The 13701-nt window shown below is 43.6% G+C and overlaps 2 protein-coding genes and 1 non-coding gene across 6 annotated transcripts in view; 2 read left to right on the plus strand and 1 right to left on the minus strand.

Moving 5' to 3' along the window:
• The window catches only part of SLC25A48 (solute carrier family 25 member 48), a 54559-nt gene extending 53561 nt beyond the window's left edge, over positions 1 to 998 (plus strand). For 2 of the 4 annotated variants that reach the window (XM_038740574.1, XM_038740575.1), the window contains one exon: positions 322 to 998. In XM_038740574.1, coding sequence (XP_038596502.1) covers positions 322 to 390 — 69 coding nt within the window. In that variant the 3' untranslated portion in view covers positions 391 to 998. The remainder of the gene's footprint in view (positions 1 to 321) is intronic. The other 2 variants (XM_038740572.1, XM_038740573.1) reach the window with 1 other exon arrangement.
• LOC119920050 lies at positions 929 to 1065 on the plus strand. The gene has a single exon (XR_005447819.1). It is a non-coding gene; the product is annotated as a small nucleolar RNA SNORA7 (small nucleolar RNA).
• A 6280-nt stretch (positions 1066 to 7345) lies between these two features.
• Positions 7346 to 12889, minus strand: IL9 (interleukin 9). Its single transcript, XM_038771693.1, has 5 exons — positions 12776 to 12889; positions 12623 to 12658; positions 12479 to 12511; positions 10740 to 10868; positions 7346 to 7678 (listed from the first exon to the last, which is right to left on the minus strand). Exons 1-5 carry the CDS (start codon positions 12887 to 12889, stop codon positions 7577 to 7579), a joined length of 414 nt encoding a protein of 137 aa, XP_038627621.1. The 3' UTR covers positions 7346 to 7576.
• Positions 12890 to 13701: the final 812 nt, after the last annotated feature.

A 13701-nucleotide genomic window follows, 5' to 3' on the forward strand; every position in this document is an offset into this window, starting at 1 on the left:
CTGGTCTGTTATGTGCCCTGGGCAAATAACTTAATTTCTCCGGGCCTCCACTACCTCATCCCTGCTCTCCATCCTTCTTAGATTGTGAGCCCTGGGTGGGACAGGGACTGTGTCCAACATGACAGTGTCACTTAGCTCACAATAAAATGTTAATAAATACCATTATTAGAGGCAAGAAAACCAGTTGGTTATGCTGAGACAGTCAAAAACTGGGCTAACCCCTCTGGGTGCAGGTAAGCTTTGTTGGATGAGGAGGGAAGAAAGTTTTCATAATGGCATGATCTTCTGGGTTGATCTCTTTCTTTCTGTTCCTCCTTCTAGGGGCGGTGCCTCCCAGAAGTGTCCCTGTCATCTCCGAGATCCAGATTCAGATCCCCTGGGTGTCACTAATGTGAACTCACTGGCACCATTTGGGCGACCGTGGACACGGGGGGTCAGGGAAGCATTTCTGAAGTGAGGTTCCTCCTCTTCCACCAAGAGCTTGTCCATTGGTGGGTCCCTTGTATGTCTTAACTGTGGCAGCAAAATCCACCCCGGAGATCACCCGCTTGACTGTACTTGAAAATCATTCACTTGGTGTGAATGAGCACTTTAACTTGCCTGACCTGGAGTCGGAGTCCAGCCTCTTTGGTACAGCACCCCGCTTAACCCTGAGCCTCTGGAGGGTCATAGTTCCTCTGAAGGCAGAATTGCTAATGTCCCACCCTGGCAGGGGCCAGTGAATACCAGGACTGACCTGGGGCAGGAGGCCATGAGTGAGGGCAGGCCTCCAGAAGGAAGATGGTGACTTTGGAAACAAGGGAATTTTACTGTTCTTAACAGCTTTGTGGGAAAGCTGAGGTTATCCATGAGGCTGAAATTAAAAGGTGAAACTTGGAAACTTGTTCCTTGGGTTAGTTCCTCTCCGTGTATTAAGTAATAATTAGGGTACCCTCAGAATCATACCTGGAGAGTTTCCAGTACTCTACCAGTCTTGGCTAAGGGAGGGAGAGTCAAGCAGTGGCCTACCCATTCCATTCCTAGCATGGGCAGTGGGTAGCGAGTGGAAGGCAATCTGCTACAAGTCAAAACTCTTGTAGCAGAGTTGTAGCAAACTCTTGGAGAAGCAGTGTGGCTCAGTGGAAAGAGCATGGGCTTTGGAATCGGAGGTCATGGGTTCAAATTCTGGCTCCGCCAGTTGTCGGCTGTGTGACTTTGGGCAAGTCACTTAACTTCTCTGTGCCTCAGTTACCTCATCTGTAAAAATGGGGATTAAGACTGTGAGCCCGCCGTGGGACAACCTGATCACCTTGTAACCTCCACAGTGCTTAGAACAGTGCTTTGCACATAGTAAGTGCTTAATAAATGCCATTAAAAAAACTCACCTGTGCTGGACAGCAGCAGCATGGGAGAGAGTCGAGGGCAGAGACACAAGTTTACTGCATAGAAGAAGACAATGGTAAACCACTTCTGTAATTTTACCTAGTAAACCATATGGATATACTACCAGAACGATTGCAGATGGAAGTGGGGCATTCTGGGAGAGATGTGTCCATGGAGTCACTATGGGTTGGAAGCAACTCGACAGCATAAGACAAGACAATAATTAAGGTCTTTATTAAATGCTTAGTAGGTGCCAAGTATGGAAATAGAATCAAGATAATCAGATCAGACACAGTACCTGTCCTGTCCAGGGCTCCATCAAGTAAATAGGAGGAAAAGTTAAATTCTTCCCATTTAACAGATGAGGAAACTGAGACCCAGAGAGATTAAGTGATTTGTCTAAGGTTGCGCAGCAGCCAGAGGCAGAGCTGGGAGTAGTACCCCATCTCCTGACTCTGTCTAGACTGCAAGATTCTCATAGGCAGGGAATGTATCTACTAAATCCGTTGTATTGTACTCTACCAAATCTGTTGTATTGTGTGCTCTGTACACAATAAGCACTCAATAAATGAATAAATAATTGATTGATTATAAATGAAATAAATAATTGATTATCCTAGATCTCTGCTTTTTCCACCAGGCCACATGTTACTTTTCTTCTTATGTACCCACCATCAGCATTTACTTTGATATCAAGAAACACTATAAGACCTTGCATGTGATGAGCTTTATAAATTGAGATGAGAGTTGTAAGACAGAAATGACTTTCATCCTAATCATTACATCATCAATAATCAGGGATTGATCCATCCTTTGGTGATTCATTCATTCATTCATTCATTCAAAAGTATTTATTGAGCACTTACTGTGTGCAGAGTAATGTACTAAGTGCTTGGAAAGTACAATTCGGCAACAGAGACAATCCCTACTCAACAGCGGGCTCACAGTCTAGAAGGGGAGAGACAGGCAACAAAACAAAACAAAACAAGTAGGCAGGCCTCAATAGCATCAATATAAATAAGTACAATTATAGATTCATTCATTTATTCATTCAATTATATATATTGAGTGCTTACAGTGTGCAGACCACTGTACTAAACACTTGGAAAGTACAATTTGGCAACAGAGACAATCCCTACCCAACGATGGGCTCACAGTCTAGAAGGGGGGAGACAGACAACAAAACAAAACAAAACAAGTATACACAAGGCATCAACAGCATCAAAATAGATAAATAGAATTATAGATATATACACATTATTAATAAAATAAATAGAATAATAAATACGTACCTATATGCAAAAGTGCTGTGGGGTGGGGAAGACGGTAGAGCAGAGGGAGGGAGTAGGGGTGATGGGGTGAGGAGGAGGAGCAGAGTAAAAGGGGGGGCTCAGTCTGGGAAGGCCTCCTGGAGGAAGTGAGCTCTCAGTAGGGCTTTCAAGAGGGGAAGAGAGCCAGTTCGGTGGATGTGAGGAGGGAGGGCACTCCAGGCCAGTGGTAGGATGTGGGCCAGGGGTCAACAGCGGGACTGGTGAGAATGAGGCACAGTGAGGAGGTTAGTAGCAGAGGAGCTGAGTGTGCAGGCTGGGCTGTAGAAGGAGAGAAAGGAGGTGAGGTAGGAGGGGGCAAGCTGATGGAGAGCTTTGAAGCCAGTAGGAGTTTTTGCTTGATATGGAGATTGATAGGCAACCACTGGAGATTTTTGAGGAGGAGAGTAACTCTAGGAAATAAGAAATCCCCATTTGAATGAGGGCCATCATCATCAAAGCCTTATTGAAGGCACATCTCCTCTAAGAGGCCCCACTTTTCCTCCACACTCACGCCCTTCTGTGTTGCCCTGACTTGCTCCCTTTGCTCTCCCCCACCCCCAGCCTCACAGCCTTTATGTATATATCTGTAATTTTATTTATTTATATTGATATTTGTCCTCCCCCCACTAGACTGTGAGCTCATTGTGGGCTGAGAATGTCACTACTTATTATTGTATTATACTTTCCCAGTAAGCACTTAATAAATACGATTGAATGAATGAATGAATCTGATGGACCTGGTGAAATTGGCACATCCTAGGGAAGACTGAGCGATTATTTGCTAATTTGCTCCATGAAGACAGACTAGCTGGGTCATTCAGCTGCTCCCCAAACCCTATCTTGGAGTTCAACCATTCGTTTGGGCCTGTTTCAACAATCAACCAGGCAACTGTTCAGTCTTTCATTGTACTCTCCTAAGTGCTTAGTACAGCGATCTGCACAAGGTAAGCACTCGAAAGATACCATTGATTGATTTAATTAAGCTATGCTGACCCACCAAGTGGGTTTTAATACTTTTGAAGATTTTCATTTATTCAATTATTTATTTCATTTTGTCTATATGGAAATATATTTTTGTCTGTTACCCTCATCAGATCGGAAGTTCCTTGTGGTTAGATACCAGGCGGTCTCTTCTGTTTCTGTCCTCCTAAGCGTTCAGTTCAATGCATTGCACCCAGGGAGCGTTTAAGAAACACTTGGACCAGGACTACAAAATTAGAGGAAAACTGCAAAGGGGGAAAATTTCCATTGTACGTGTGTGATCCACATTGTCCACACGATGGCACTAGAACCTAAAATAAAATTCTTGAAAACTTAGTCGATGAAGTTCGACCTCAGTCCTGGGCTCTGCCCGGGCGGTAAAATGTAAGTGAGGGAGACACAGTCCTTTACTGCTGGAAATTGAGGCCTTAGGAGAACCTAGATCTAGTATGGTGGATTCTGCCAAAGGGAGATCATTAAAATGAAAAAAAAAAACATTGAAAAGGGCAGAAGCAGGAGGACTGGGGGATTCAAAATGAGTGGAAAGATTAGCAGTGATGTTGAGGACATGGCCATCATCACAACCACTGGAGTGGACAGGGTGGTCATTTGTCTGGATTTATACTGGAGAGTCTGTCATTTAGCTGATCTGTCCCCTTAGCTGGCATCAGATACTGGGATTTTATTTTAAAATACCTAGCTCTTGCCATCAAGTCCTATGGCTTGGAAGTCGTGCCTTGCGAGGGATTGCTGTAGCTCTGGAGTAAGGTGGATCCCAGGGACTCCCCCCTCAATATGACACTTTCCAGACTTCTGCAAAGGTGGTGTCAGATCCAATTATGTGGTATATACAGTGCAAGGGACTTCTGTTATTTTAGGGTCAGCAGAGGGGCTTCGGGCTCTCATGGGGGTTGTCAGTGTTCAATCAATCAATCATATTTATTGAGTGCTTACTGTGTGCAGAGCACTGTACTAAGCGCTTGGGAAATACAAGTTGGCAACATATAGAGACAGTCCGTACCCAACAGTGGGCTCACAGTCTAAAAGGGGGAGACAGAACAAAACCAAACATACTAACAAAATAAAATAGAATAGATATGTACAAGTAAAATAAATAGAGTAATAAATATGTACAAACATATATACATATATACAGGTGCTGTGGGGAAGGGAAGGAGGTAAGATGAGGGGGATGGAGAGGGGGACGAGGGGGAGAGGAAGGAAGGGGCTTAGTCTGGAAAGACCTCCTGGAGGAGGTGAGCTCTCAGTAGGGCCTTGAAGGGAGGAAGAGAGCTAGCAATGTTCCCCACATTGTCCCCCACTCAATGGTTTATTGGCCTCAAAAGACCCTGTTTCTGGTAATGAGTTTGAACTGGACATTTATCCAGTTCACAAGATTGCTAAAATCCACACTATCCTCTCCATCCAAACTGCTACTATGCTTATCCAAGCACTTATTCTAACCTGCCTTGATTACTGCATCAGCCTCCTCACTGACCTCCGTGCCTTCTGCCTCTCCTCTCTCCAGTCCTTACTTTGCTGTCTTTCTAAAAAAGGTTTTGTGTCTCCCCATTCCTCAGAAACCTCCAGTGGGTGCTCATCCATCTCTGCATCAATCAGAAATCGCTTTCCAAAGGCTTTAAAGCACTCAATCAGCTTGCCTCCTCCTATCTTACCTCAGTGATTTCCCAATACAACCCAGCCTGCACACTTCACACCTCCAACACCAACGTACTCACTGTATCTTGATCTCATCTATTTCACTACCGATCCCTTGCCCAAGTCCGCCTTCTGAAATTATCTCCCCTTTCATATCTGACAGACCACTGCTCTCCCTACCTTCAAAGTGTTATTAAAATCCTATCTCCTCCAAGAAGACTTCCCAGAGTTAGCCTTCATTTCTTCTACTCCTTCTCCTTTCCGTGTTGCCATGTACTTGAATATGTACTCTTTAAGCACTTGATAATCATGCTACCTTCATCCCCACATCACGTGTTCATATCCATAATTTATTTTAAAGTCTGTCTCCTTCTCTAGACTCTAAGCTCCTGATGGGCATGGAACATATCTATGAACTCTGTTGCATTGTACTCTCCGAGGCACTTAGTATAATGCTCTCCACACAGAAAGTGTTCAATACATCACATTAATTGATTGGTTGCTAATGGTGGCTGTTGGCTGGACGTGCCTTTGGGTGAGTGAATGAAATGGATGTGACCAGTCAGGGAGAACAATTCATCAAAATGCTGCCCTTTTAGGTCTTCCACAGAGTGAAGTGCAGAGTCGGGTAGCTGTTGGCATCATTTGTCCAATGTAGTCAGCCAACTGGATAATTCAGATTTGAACTACAAGTCAATCCTATTTCACTCTGATTCCAGCTCTAAGAAATTTCCTTCCTCTGGAAAAAAAAAAAAAAACTAGTCCAAGTTGCAGCCTCCTCCATCATGGCTGTAAATACGGTTGGTGAAGGGCCCTGGCTTTGCTCTGACACTTAAATTGAAATTTTACTTTTAGTTCTGGAGTTAATTAGGTCATCCACCTTCTGACTTTCAATCAGTCAGGCAGACAGGCAAGCAAGCAAGAGCAAGCAAGCACATCTACTGTGTATAGATCAGCTGCAATGGTTCAGAAGAGGGAGTCAGAAGGTCCTGGGCTCTAATCCCAGCTCCTCCATTAGTCTGCTGTGGGACTTTGGGAAAGACACTTAACTTCTCTGTGCCTCAGTTACCTCATCTGTAAAATGGGAATGAAGGCTGTGAGCCCCATGTGGGACATGGACTGTGTCTGATGATGATGATGGCATTTATTAAGCGCTTACTATGTGCAAAGCACTGTTCTAAGCGCTGGGGAGCTTACAAGGTAATCAGGTTGTCCCATGGGGGCTCACAGTCTTCATCCCCATTTTACAGATGAGGTAACGGAGGCACTGAGAAGTTAAGTGACTTGCCCAAAGTCACACAGCTGACAATTGGTGGAGCCGGGATTTGAACCCATGACCACTGACTCCCAAGCCCGTGCTCTTTCCACTGAGCCACGCTGTCTGACCTGATTAGCTTGTATCTACCCCAGAGCTTAATACAGTGCCTGGCTCAGAGTAAGCGCTTACCAAATACCATAAAGAAGAAAGAATGGTTTGTTCATCTGGAATGGCTGAATCATAAAAATATGCCCAAGACAGTCTTTTGAGGAGAGCTCAGCTCTAGAGCCTGCTGCAGAAGAGACCAGAGGGAAAGTTCCAAGGACATGCTGAAGGTCACCCACAAAACTTGCTCCACTGACACTGGTAGTGCTTGAGAACTTGCTGCACAAGACAGCCCTTCCTGGCATCAGATCTGTCTTTGGGCTATTCAGTCTTTTGAGGACAAACTCATTAGGCCAATGGCAGTTTTGAGCTCTGCCCAGTCACCAATTTAAATCACCTCCTAATCAGTCCGCAATTGGCCATGAATCTCACACCTATCCTTCTCTATCCAGCCTGAAAAACACCAGAAATGATCGAATTTTTTTAGTCCAGCGGCCCTGTAAGTTAATTTATTTATATTAATGCCTGTCTCTCCCTCTAGACTCTAAGCTTGTTATGGACAGAGAACAGGTCTACCAACTCTGTTATATTGTACTTTCCCAAATGCTTATTACAGTGCTCCGCACACAGTAAGCACTCAATAAATATAATTAATTAATTGCTTCAATTAGTGTCTCTGTCTTTTGACCCAGGAAAGAGAGAGAAAGAGATAGGCAGGCTAATACAGATTCTCTTTTTAGTGAACAGTTTTATTCAAAACTGAAAAGAACACAGTTTTAACAAGAGGTTTCTGGCCTTCAGTTCTTGTGTTGGTTCTCATTTTCACTTTTAATGTGAATTATTGTGCTTCAATTTACAAAATTGGATAATAAATAGGATAAATAACAATGTTGCTTGCTCATTATCTGTGGCCGGCTTTCTGGAGATTCCCCTGGATGGCATAGAGAAACTCCACCATGTTGCCTGTAGCTGTGGCATTGCAGGGCTCCTTACAAGAGAAGGGCTGTGTGGACGAAGCAGAACATGCAGAGAGTTCATGCAAATGTCATTAGTAATCTTGGTTCCACAAAGATGGAAAAACTTAAAATTCTCCTAGGAACAGAAGCCACCTCATCTCAGGCCAGTCCCACAGGCCATCCAAGCAGAGGTCCCATGATAATAATAATACTAATAATTGTGGTAAGCACTAGGCACCTTCCTATGTTAGACATAGCCCTTCTCCCACATGGGGCTCACTCACAATTAAAGTACGAGGGAGAAGATATATTGATTCCCCATTTTACAGATGAGGAAACTGAGACAAAGAGAAATTAAGTGACTGGCTCAAAGTTACACAGAAGACAGGTTTGGGAGCCGGGATTAAAATCCCAAGTCCTTCTGACTCCCAGGCCTGTGCACTTTTCACTAGGCCACACTGCTTCAGAAGCATATGTTGTTTGCCCTCCTGGACACCCACATTCAGGGCTTGGGATGGACCACCCAACACCCTTCTCCCTCTCCTCTCTGGGCCCGACTGTCCCTCGGACTGGATCTTCCACAATTCCTCATTATGTATATTGTGCTTTAAAATTTTTAGGGAAAAAAATTCTCAGAGAATTTATTCTGCAGGAAGGTTGGTGGATAGAATGTGGTTTATTCATTTTTTGCTTTTTAGTATCTATTATCCCTGTCTTCTCTTCTAACATCAGTGGGATCTCTATGTTAATATTAACCCTCACAAGAAACCCCATCCTTTCCCTGCCCCACACTCTCTAGTTCCCACCCACAAAGAATGGCAGGCTTGAGAAGCACTATGGCCTAGTGAAAAGAGTCAGAGGACCTGAATTCTAATCCCAGTTCCACCACATTCCTGCTAAGTGATCTTGGGCAAATCACTTAGCTTCTCTGTTCTCCCTTCTAAGCAGACTGTGAGCTTCATGTGGGACAGGGATGGTGCCCAACCTGATTATTTTATATCTACCCCAGGGCTTACACATTGCTCAGCAAAGGGTAAGTGCTTAACAAATACCACAAACACTACAGGCCAGATCCTTAACCAGGTGATGGATTGTCAAAGCCCCTGTTTCAGTTGGTTTGCTCCAACTACATTCTATCTCACCACCAGGAATTTAAATCTACACACTCTGAGAAGGAAATTTAAAAACACTGAAGATGAGAGCCTGGACAGTTGCTTTTAAAGCTAGATGTCACTGCAAAAAGAAAAACAATGTGGTTTCTTCAAAGACTTTGGGCTTGAGTGTGCTGAAATCCACTTCAACCCTTACCTCGCAAGTTCTTAGGGGACAAGATGGAAAGACCATCATTTTCTCTGATAGGTCAGCTCCTGGGGCCTAGGATTAAGTTTCCACTCAGCACCAGGGGGCTCACTTCTGTTTCACTGGTGAAGTTCTAGAGCTGAATGGAATACTTTTCCTTGGGGGAACATTTAATAGGGATCATACACGAAATCTGGAATTTTCACTCCAGTTACCTCCTCAGTGGGTATCCTATTTCTCATTCTTCCTTCTAGGTACTCTAGAAAAATTATTTCCAAGAGACAGAAACCTTTTTCTTGCAGGAACTTCAAAATACCGTGAGTTTTATAGAGATTTACTACCATATGTCACAATTCTTAAAGAAATGAATGTCCAGGTCTGCTTATATCTCTCCAAAGAGACAGTTTTCCTCCCATCTCTTCAGCCCCACATAGTTGTGTGTGAGATTCTTCTATCTCAGAAGCCTGATCTGCTCTCTCTCTCCATTGCTCCTCAAGACTTAGATGGTGAGCCCCATAAGGAACAGGAACTGTGTCCAACTTCTTTAACTTGTGCTTGGCACATAGTAAGCTCTTAACAAATACCATATTTAAAAAGTTAAAATATAGGGCAGATATTTTCAAACTATTTCATCCTGTGACACATCCCTCTTCTTGCCCCTCCCCTCCCACCTACTCCTTTCCCACTCCCTGTATGGGCCACAACAACCCTCCACCAAATAGAATCAATCAATGGTATTTATGGAGTGTTTACTGTGTGCAAAGCACTGTACTAAGTGTATGGGAGAGTACAATGCAAAAGAGTTGGCAGACTGCCCACAGAAGTTTACCAACTAAAGGATGCTCACGATTCATCGTCTAGCAGTGATAGCAGTAGAAGTCATAGTAGTAGCTGTAGTAGTAACAGCAACAGTAGTAGGGGTATTTTTTAAGTGCTTACTACGTCCTGAGCACTGTACTAAGTGCTGGAAATAGTAGTGAAACTAGCAGTAATAGGAAAAACAATTATTTAGCCCTTCAACTGTGTAAAGTTTGTCTGAATTCTAGCCTGGAACTCCCAGCACAAGGAACCCCATTGTACGAGAGTGAAAGGTTTTTCAAGGGCCTACACTCACTATATTTCAGTTGCTAATCACAATAGCAATAGCTCAGCTCATCCTCCTTCTAAAGAAAGGAGATAAAAAACCACTACGTCACAGTCTAAATGAGTTTAAAGACTTATCAATTTATCTATGCTCTGCTGCTACCTGCTGGAGCTTTGTACTCTCTCCTAGTTCCACTATTTGTAAACCATTTTTGTTTGCTGGTCTCCCTCATTAGATTTTAAGCTCCTCACAGGCAGAGGCCATGCCCTTTACTGCAGCTGTACTTTTCTAAGTACAGCTTTGCACCTAGGAGATGCTCAATAAATACTACTGATGGATTGACTGATTCCTTGGACATTTAATCAATCAATCATATTTATTGAGCGCTTACTGTGTGCAGAGCACTGTACTAAGTGCTTGAAATACTAAAAGCAGGACTGAGTACTCTAGACTCTAAGGACTCTAGACTGTGAGCCCGTTGTTGGGTAGGGACCGTCTCTATATGTTGCCGACTTGTACCTCCCAAGTACTTAGTACAGTGCTCTGCACAGAGTAAGCACTCAAATACGATTGATTGAATGAATGAATGGATAAGTAAAATCCCTTTCATCCATGGACTGTGCTGGGTTTTTTGGCCCACCTTAAAAACCTTGGGCAGCCAACCCTGAAGCTCTATCATAAACAGACAATAATCAGAACCAACTGAATAGAAAAAGAAAACATACTTCGCACTGGAGAATCTGCAGAATCTGAATGGAAGTATTCACCCTCTGTAGGTCAACTCTGTCAATTATAGGCAGAGCCCGGCTCATCTTCCTCAGCCCATCATGAAAACATGAGGTGATGCAGTTGTCCTGGGAGGGAAACACACAATAAGTCACACAGCGAGATGAGTTTCTCAGAAAGAAGTGACAAGGCAGAACTCAGGCCAATTTTGAATAAATATACAGACTGTTTTGCAGCTTTGATAAAGAAGTGGGAGGTCACCCAGGGACACCAACTGGGTGGGGCAGATGGGTCAGGCTCCATCTCTTTCCAAGGGACAGAAGAGCTCCCTGTTTTTCTCCTGCCCACTCCACTCTTTAAACCCTCCATCTTCTCCCTCATTCCAGCCAGGGCCATAAATGCTAGGTTGTCCAGGGCTTCCAACAGGCCAGGATCATTTATCCTTGTCTGCAACCCTGCACCCCCGACAGGGCCTCAGGATACTCCCCAGAACCCAGGCAAGGTAGCAGTGGTGTGATAGGTCAAGAGAAAGAGCCCTAGAGGCCTGCATATCAACTGTCAATCTTGAATATTTCTGGGCCAGAGATCTATTTCACCACCCCATCTCTGTAAGTCTAGGTCCAAAGAGTTGGGGTCTGTGAGGAGGAGAAACAGAAAGCAACCATTCGAGATGCACCCGATTAGAGAGGCTCTGGATGAACGTGCCATTAAGCAGCAGGCCAGGTTTGCTCAGATGACTATTTTGATCTGGCCAGCTACGCCAGGCAACTGATAGAGATCACATATGCAGCTCCTCTAAGCTCTGCTATTCAGCTCTCTCCAGGGCAAATTGAGAACTTGTTATCCAAAGAGGAGAGCAGCTCTGCCCTCTCTTTAATGCTGCTAAAGGTAGATGCCCAGAGGCCCTATCCAGTACATTCATTCATTCATTCATTCAGCTTTTTTGGCGGGGAAGGAGGAAAGAGAGGAGAAGGGTAGCAGGTATATGTTAAGTGCTATGTGCCAGGCACTGTACTAAGTGCTGTGGTAGATACAAGATAATCAGGTTGGACTCAGTCCCTGTCACACATAAGGCTCACAGTCTTAATCCCCGTTTTATAGATGAGGTAGCTGAGGCACAGAGAAGTTAAATGACCTGCCCAAAGTCACACAGCAGACAAGTGGCAAAACTGGGATTAGCCTCCTGATTCCCAGACCCATAGTCTATCTGCTAGACCATGTTACTTCTTAGTCTTATTGCTATGTTTTCAGTGCTCATTAAGTACTTGCTCAGGCTTTTGTGTCATCTGATTCCAACACACAGGATTTTGAAAAGAAATACTGATGACCAACAAACTCAATGTATCAAAGTGGTTAAACTAAATAACTATAAACTGAATAACATTATTAACATTAGAAAGTGTTAAACACTTACTAGGTACCAAGCACTGTACTAAGGGCTGGGATAGATACAGGATAATCAGATCAGACAGAGACCCTGTCTCAAATGGGGCTCACGTTCTAAGCGGGAGGGAGAACAGGTAAGGAATTTCAGTTAAGGAAACTGAGCCACAGAGAAGTTGAATGACTTGTCCAAGGTCACACAGCAGGAAAGCAAAAGAGCTAGGAATAAAAGTCAGGTCTCCTGACTCCCAGTCTTGAGAACTTTCCACTAGGCCTCACCTAATGCAGTGATAACCAAAATGCAGCAATTAAACATGAAAGTAACGATAGATACAATGAATTTGGTTTCACTTACTGATGGTATAGGAAGACATAAACAGTTGGTGGCCTGTAAAAGAGATTGCAGTCAAATTAATTTGTGTATAATTAAGTAATCAGTTAGTGTGCAATTGGCTGAAAAAATTCCAATAAATTATCAGAAATGTGTCAGTTTACTTACATTCTCACTACAGTTGCAGGTTCCAACTCTTTGTTCCTAAATTACAAAGAGAGGAAAAATGATACTATGTTCTGTGGCTATTTTCCTTTTCAATCAATTTGCTGAAATAAACCTCTGGATTTCACTCCTCCCCTTTCCCCCTTCCAAACATACCTCCAATTTCCTAATGAGGAAATTTGTTGTTTCAGTCGTTTCTAAAGTTGAGCATGCTGGTCTGTCACCAGAGACAGAGAGCAGCAAGGAAGTGATGACAGCCCAGAAAAGCATCTTTGCGTCGCATGTAACTCAGTCTGTCGACCCTCCTTTAAATTGAGTCTTAAACAAAATTCCCTTTCTAACATGGAAAAACCCTTTCATCAAACTGATACCAAGTGCCCACATTTTCTTTGTAAGTGCCTGCCACCTTGTAAAAAGAAATATCATTGAGTCAATCGACAAAAGAGATTCTATTTCATGCCAGGAAAGTTCATTCCTGTGAAAAGATGATATGGAAATGATTTTCCTAAGATGTAGTAGGAAATATTAGTTAAAGATCTTCTAAATGAAGCATCACTCTTTTTGAAAGGGATTTTGCCGGTGAGAATTAAAATATTTTCCATTGAAACCCATGTCGTTTAACCCTTTCTTTAGCAAAAGAAGTGCTGATATGATCTCCGGTCCCAGCTGGTGCTGAAAACCGTCTTCTGAAAAGGGTAAACGTTTTTTGCCCTTTGATTTGGCTACATTGACCTGAAAACACAGGGACTTTTCATCCTCCAATCTCGCGTTCTTCCATGCACTGGAAATGCCTCTTCAGCACTGATGGAGGAATACAATGGAGGACCCACTGGTCCATGCGGAATCAGTGTGTTTTGTGATGCTGGAATTACCCCTGCTGTACAGGAATATATCAACTAAGATATTTGCTACCTGCAGTGGCACTTCAGAGCACTTGGTGGAGATTAATCTCTTTCTGAATGTACTAGAAGACTAAAGCTCTAGAAGATAGTGGCTGTCACATTCCCAGGGAGAAAAAGAGAACCCTCCAAGGCTCAGTGAATTTCCTGATGCAGGAGCCTGTGAGTGGCTGCCTGGAGCTG

This window comes from Tachyglossus aculeatus, chromosome X1, assembly GCF_015852505.1.
Source record: "Tachyglossus aculeatus isolate mTacAcu1 chromosome X1, mTacAcu1.pri, whole genome shotgun sequence".
NCBI lineage: Eukaryota > Metazoa > Chordata > Mammalia > Monotremata > Tachyglossidae > Tachyglossus > Tachyglossus aculeatus.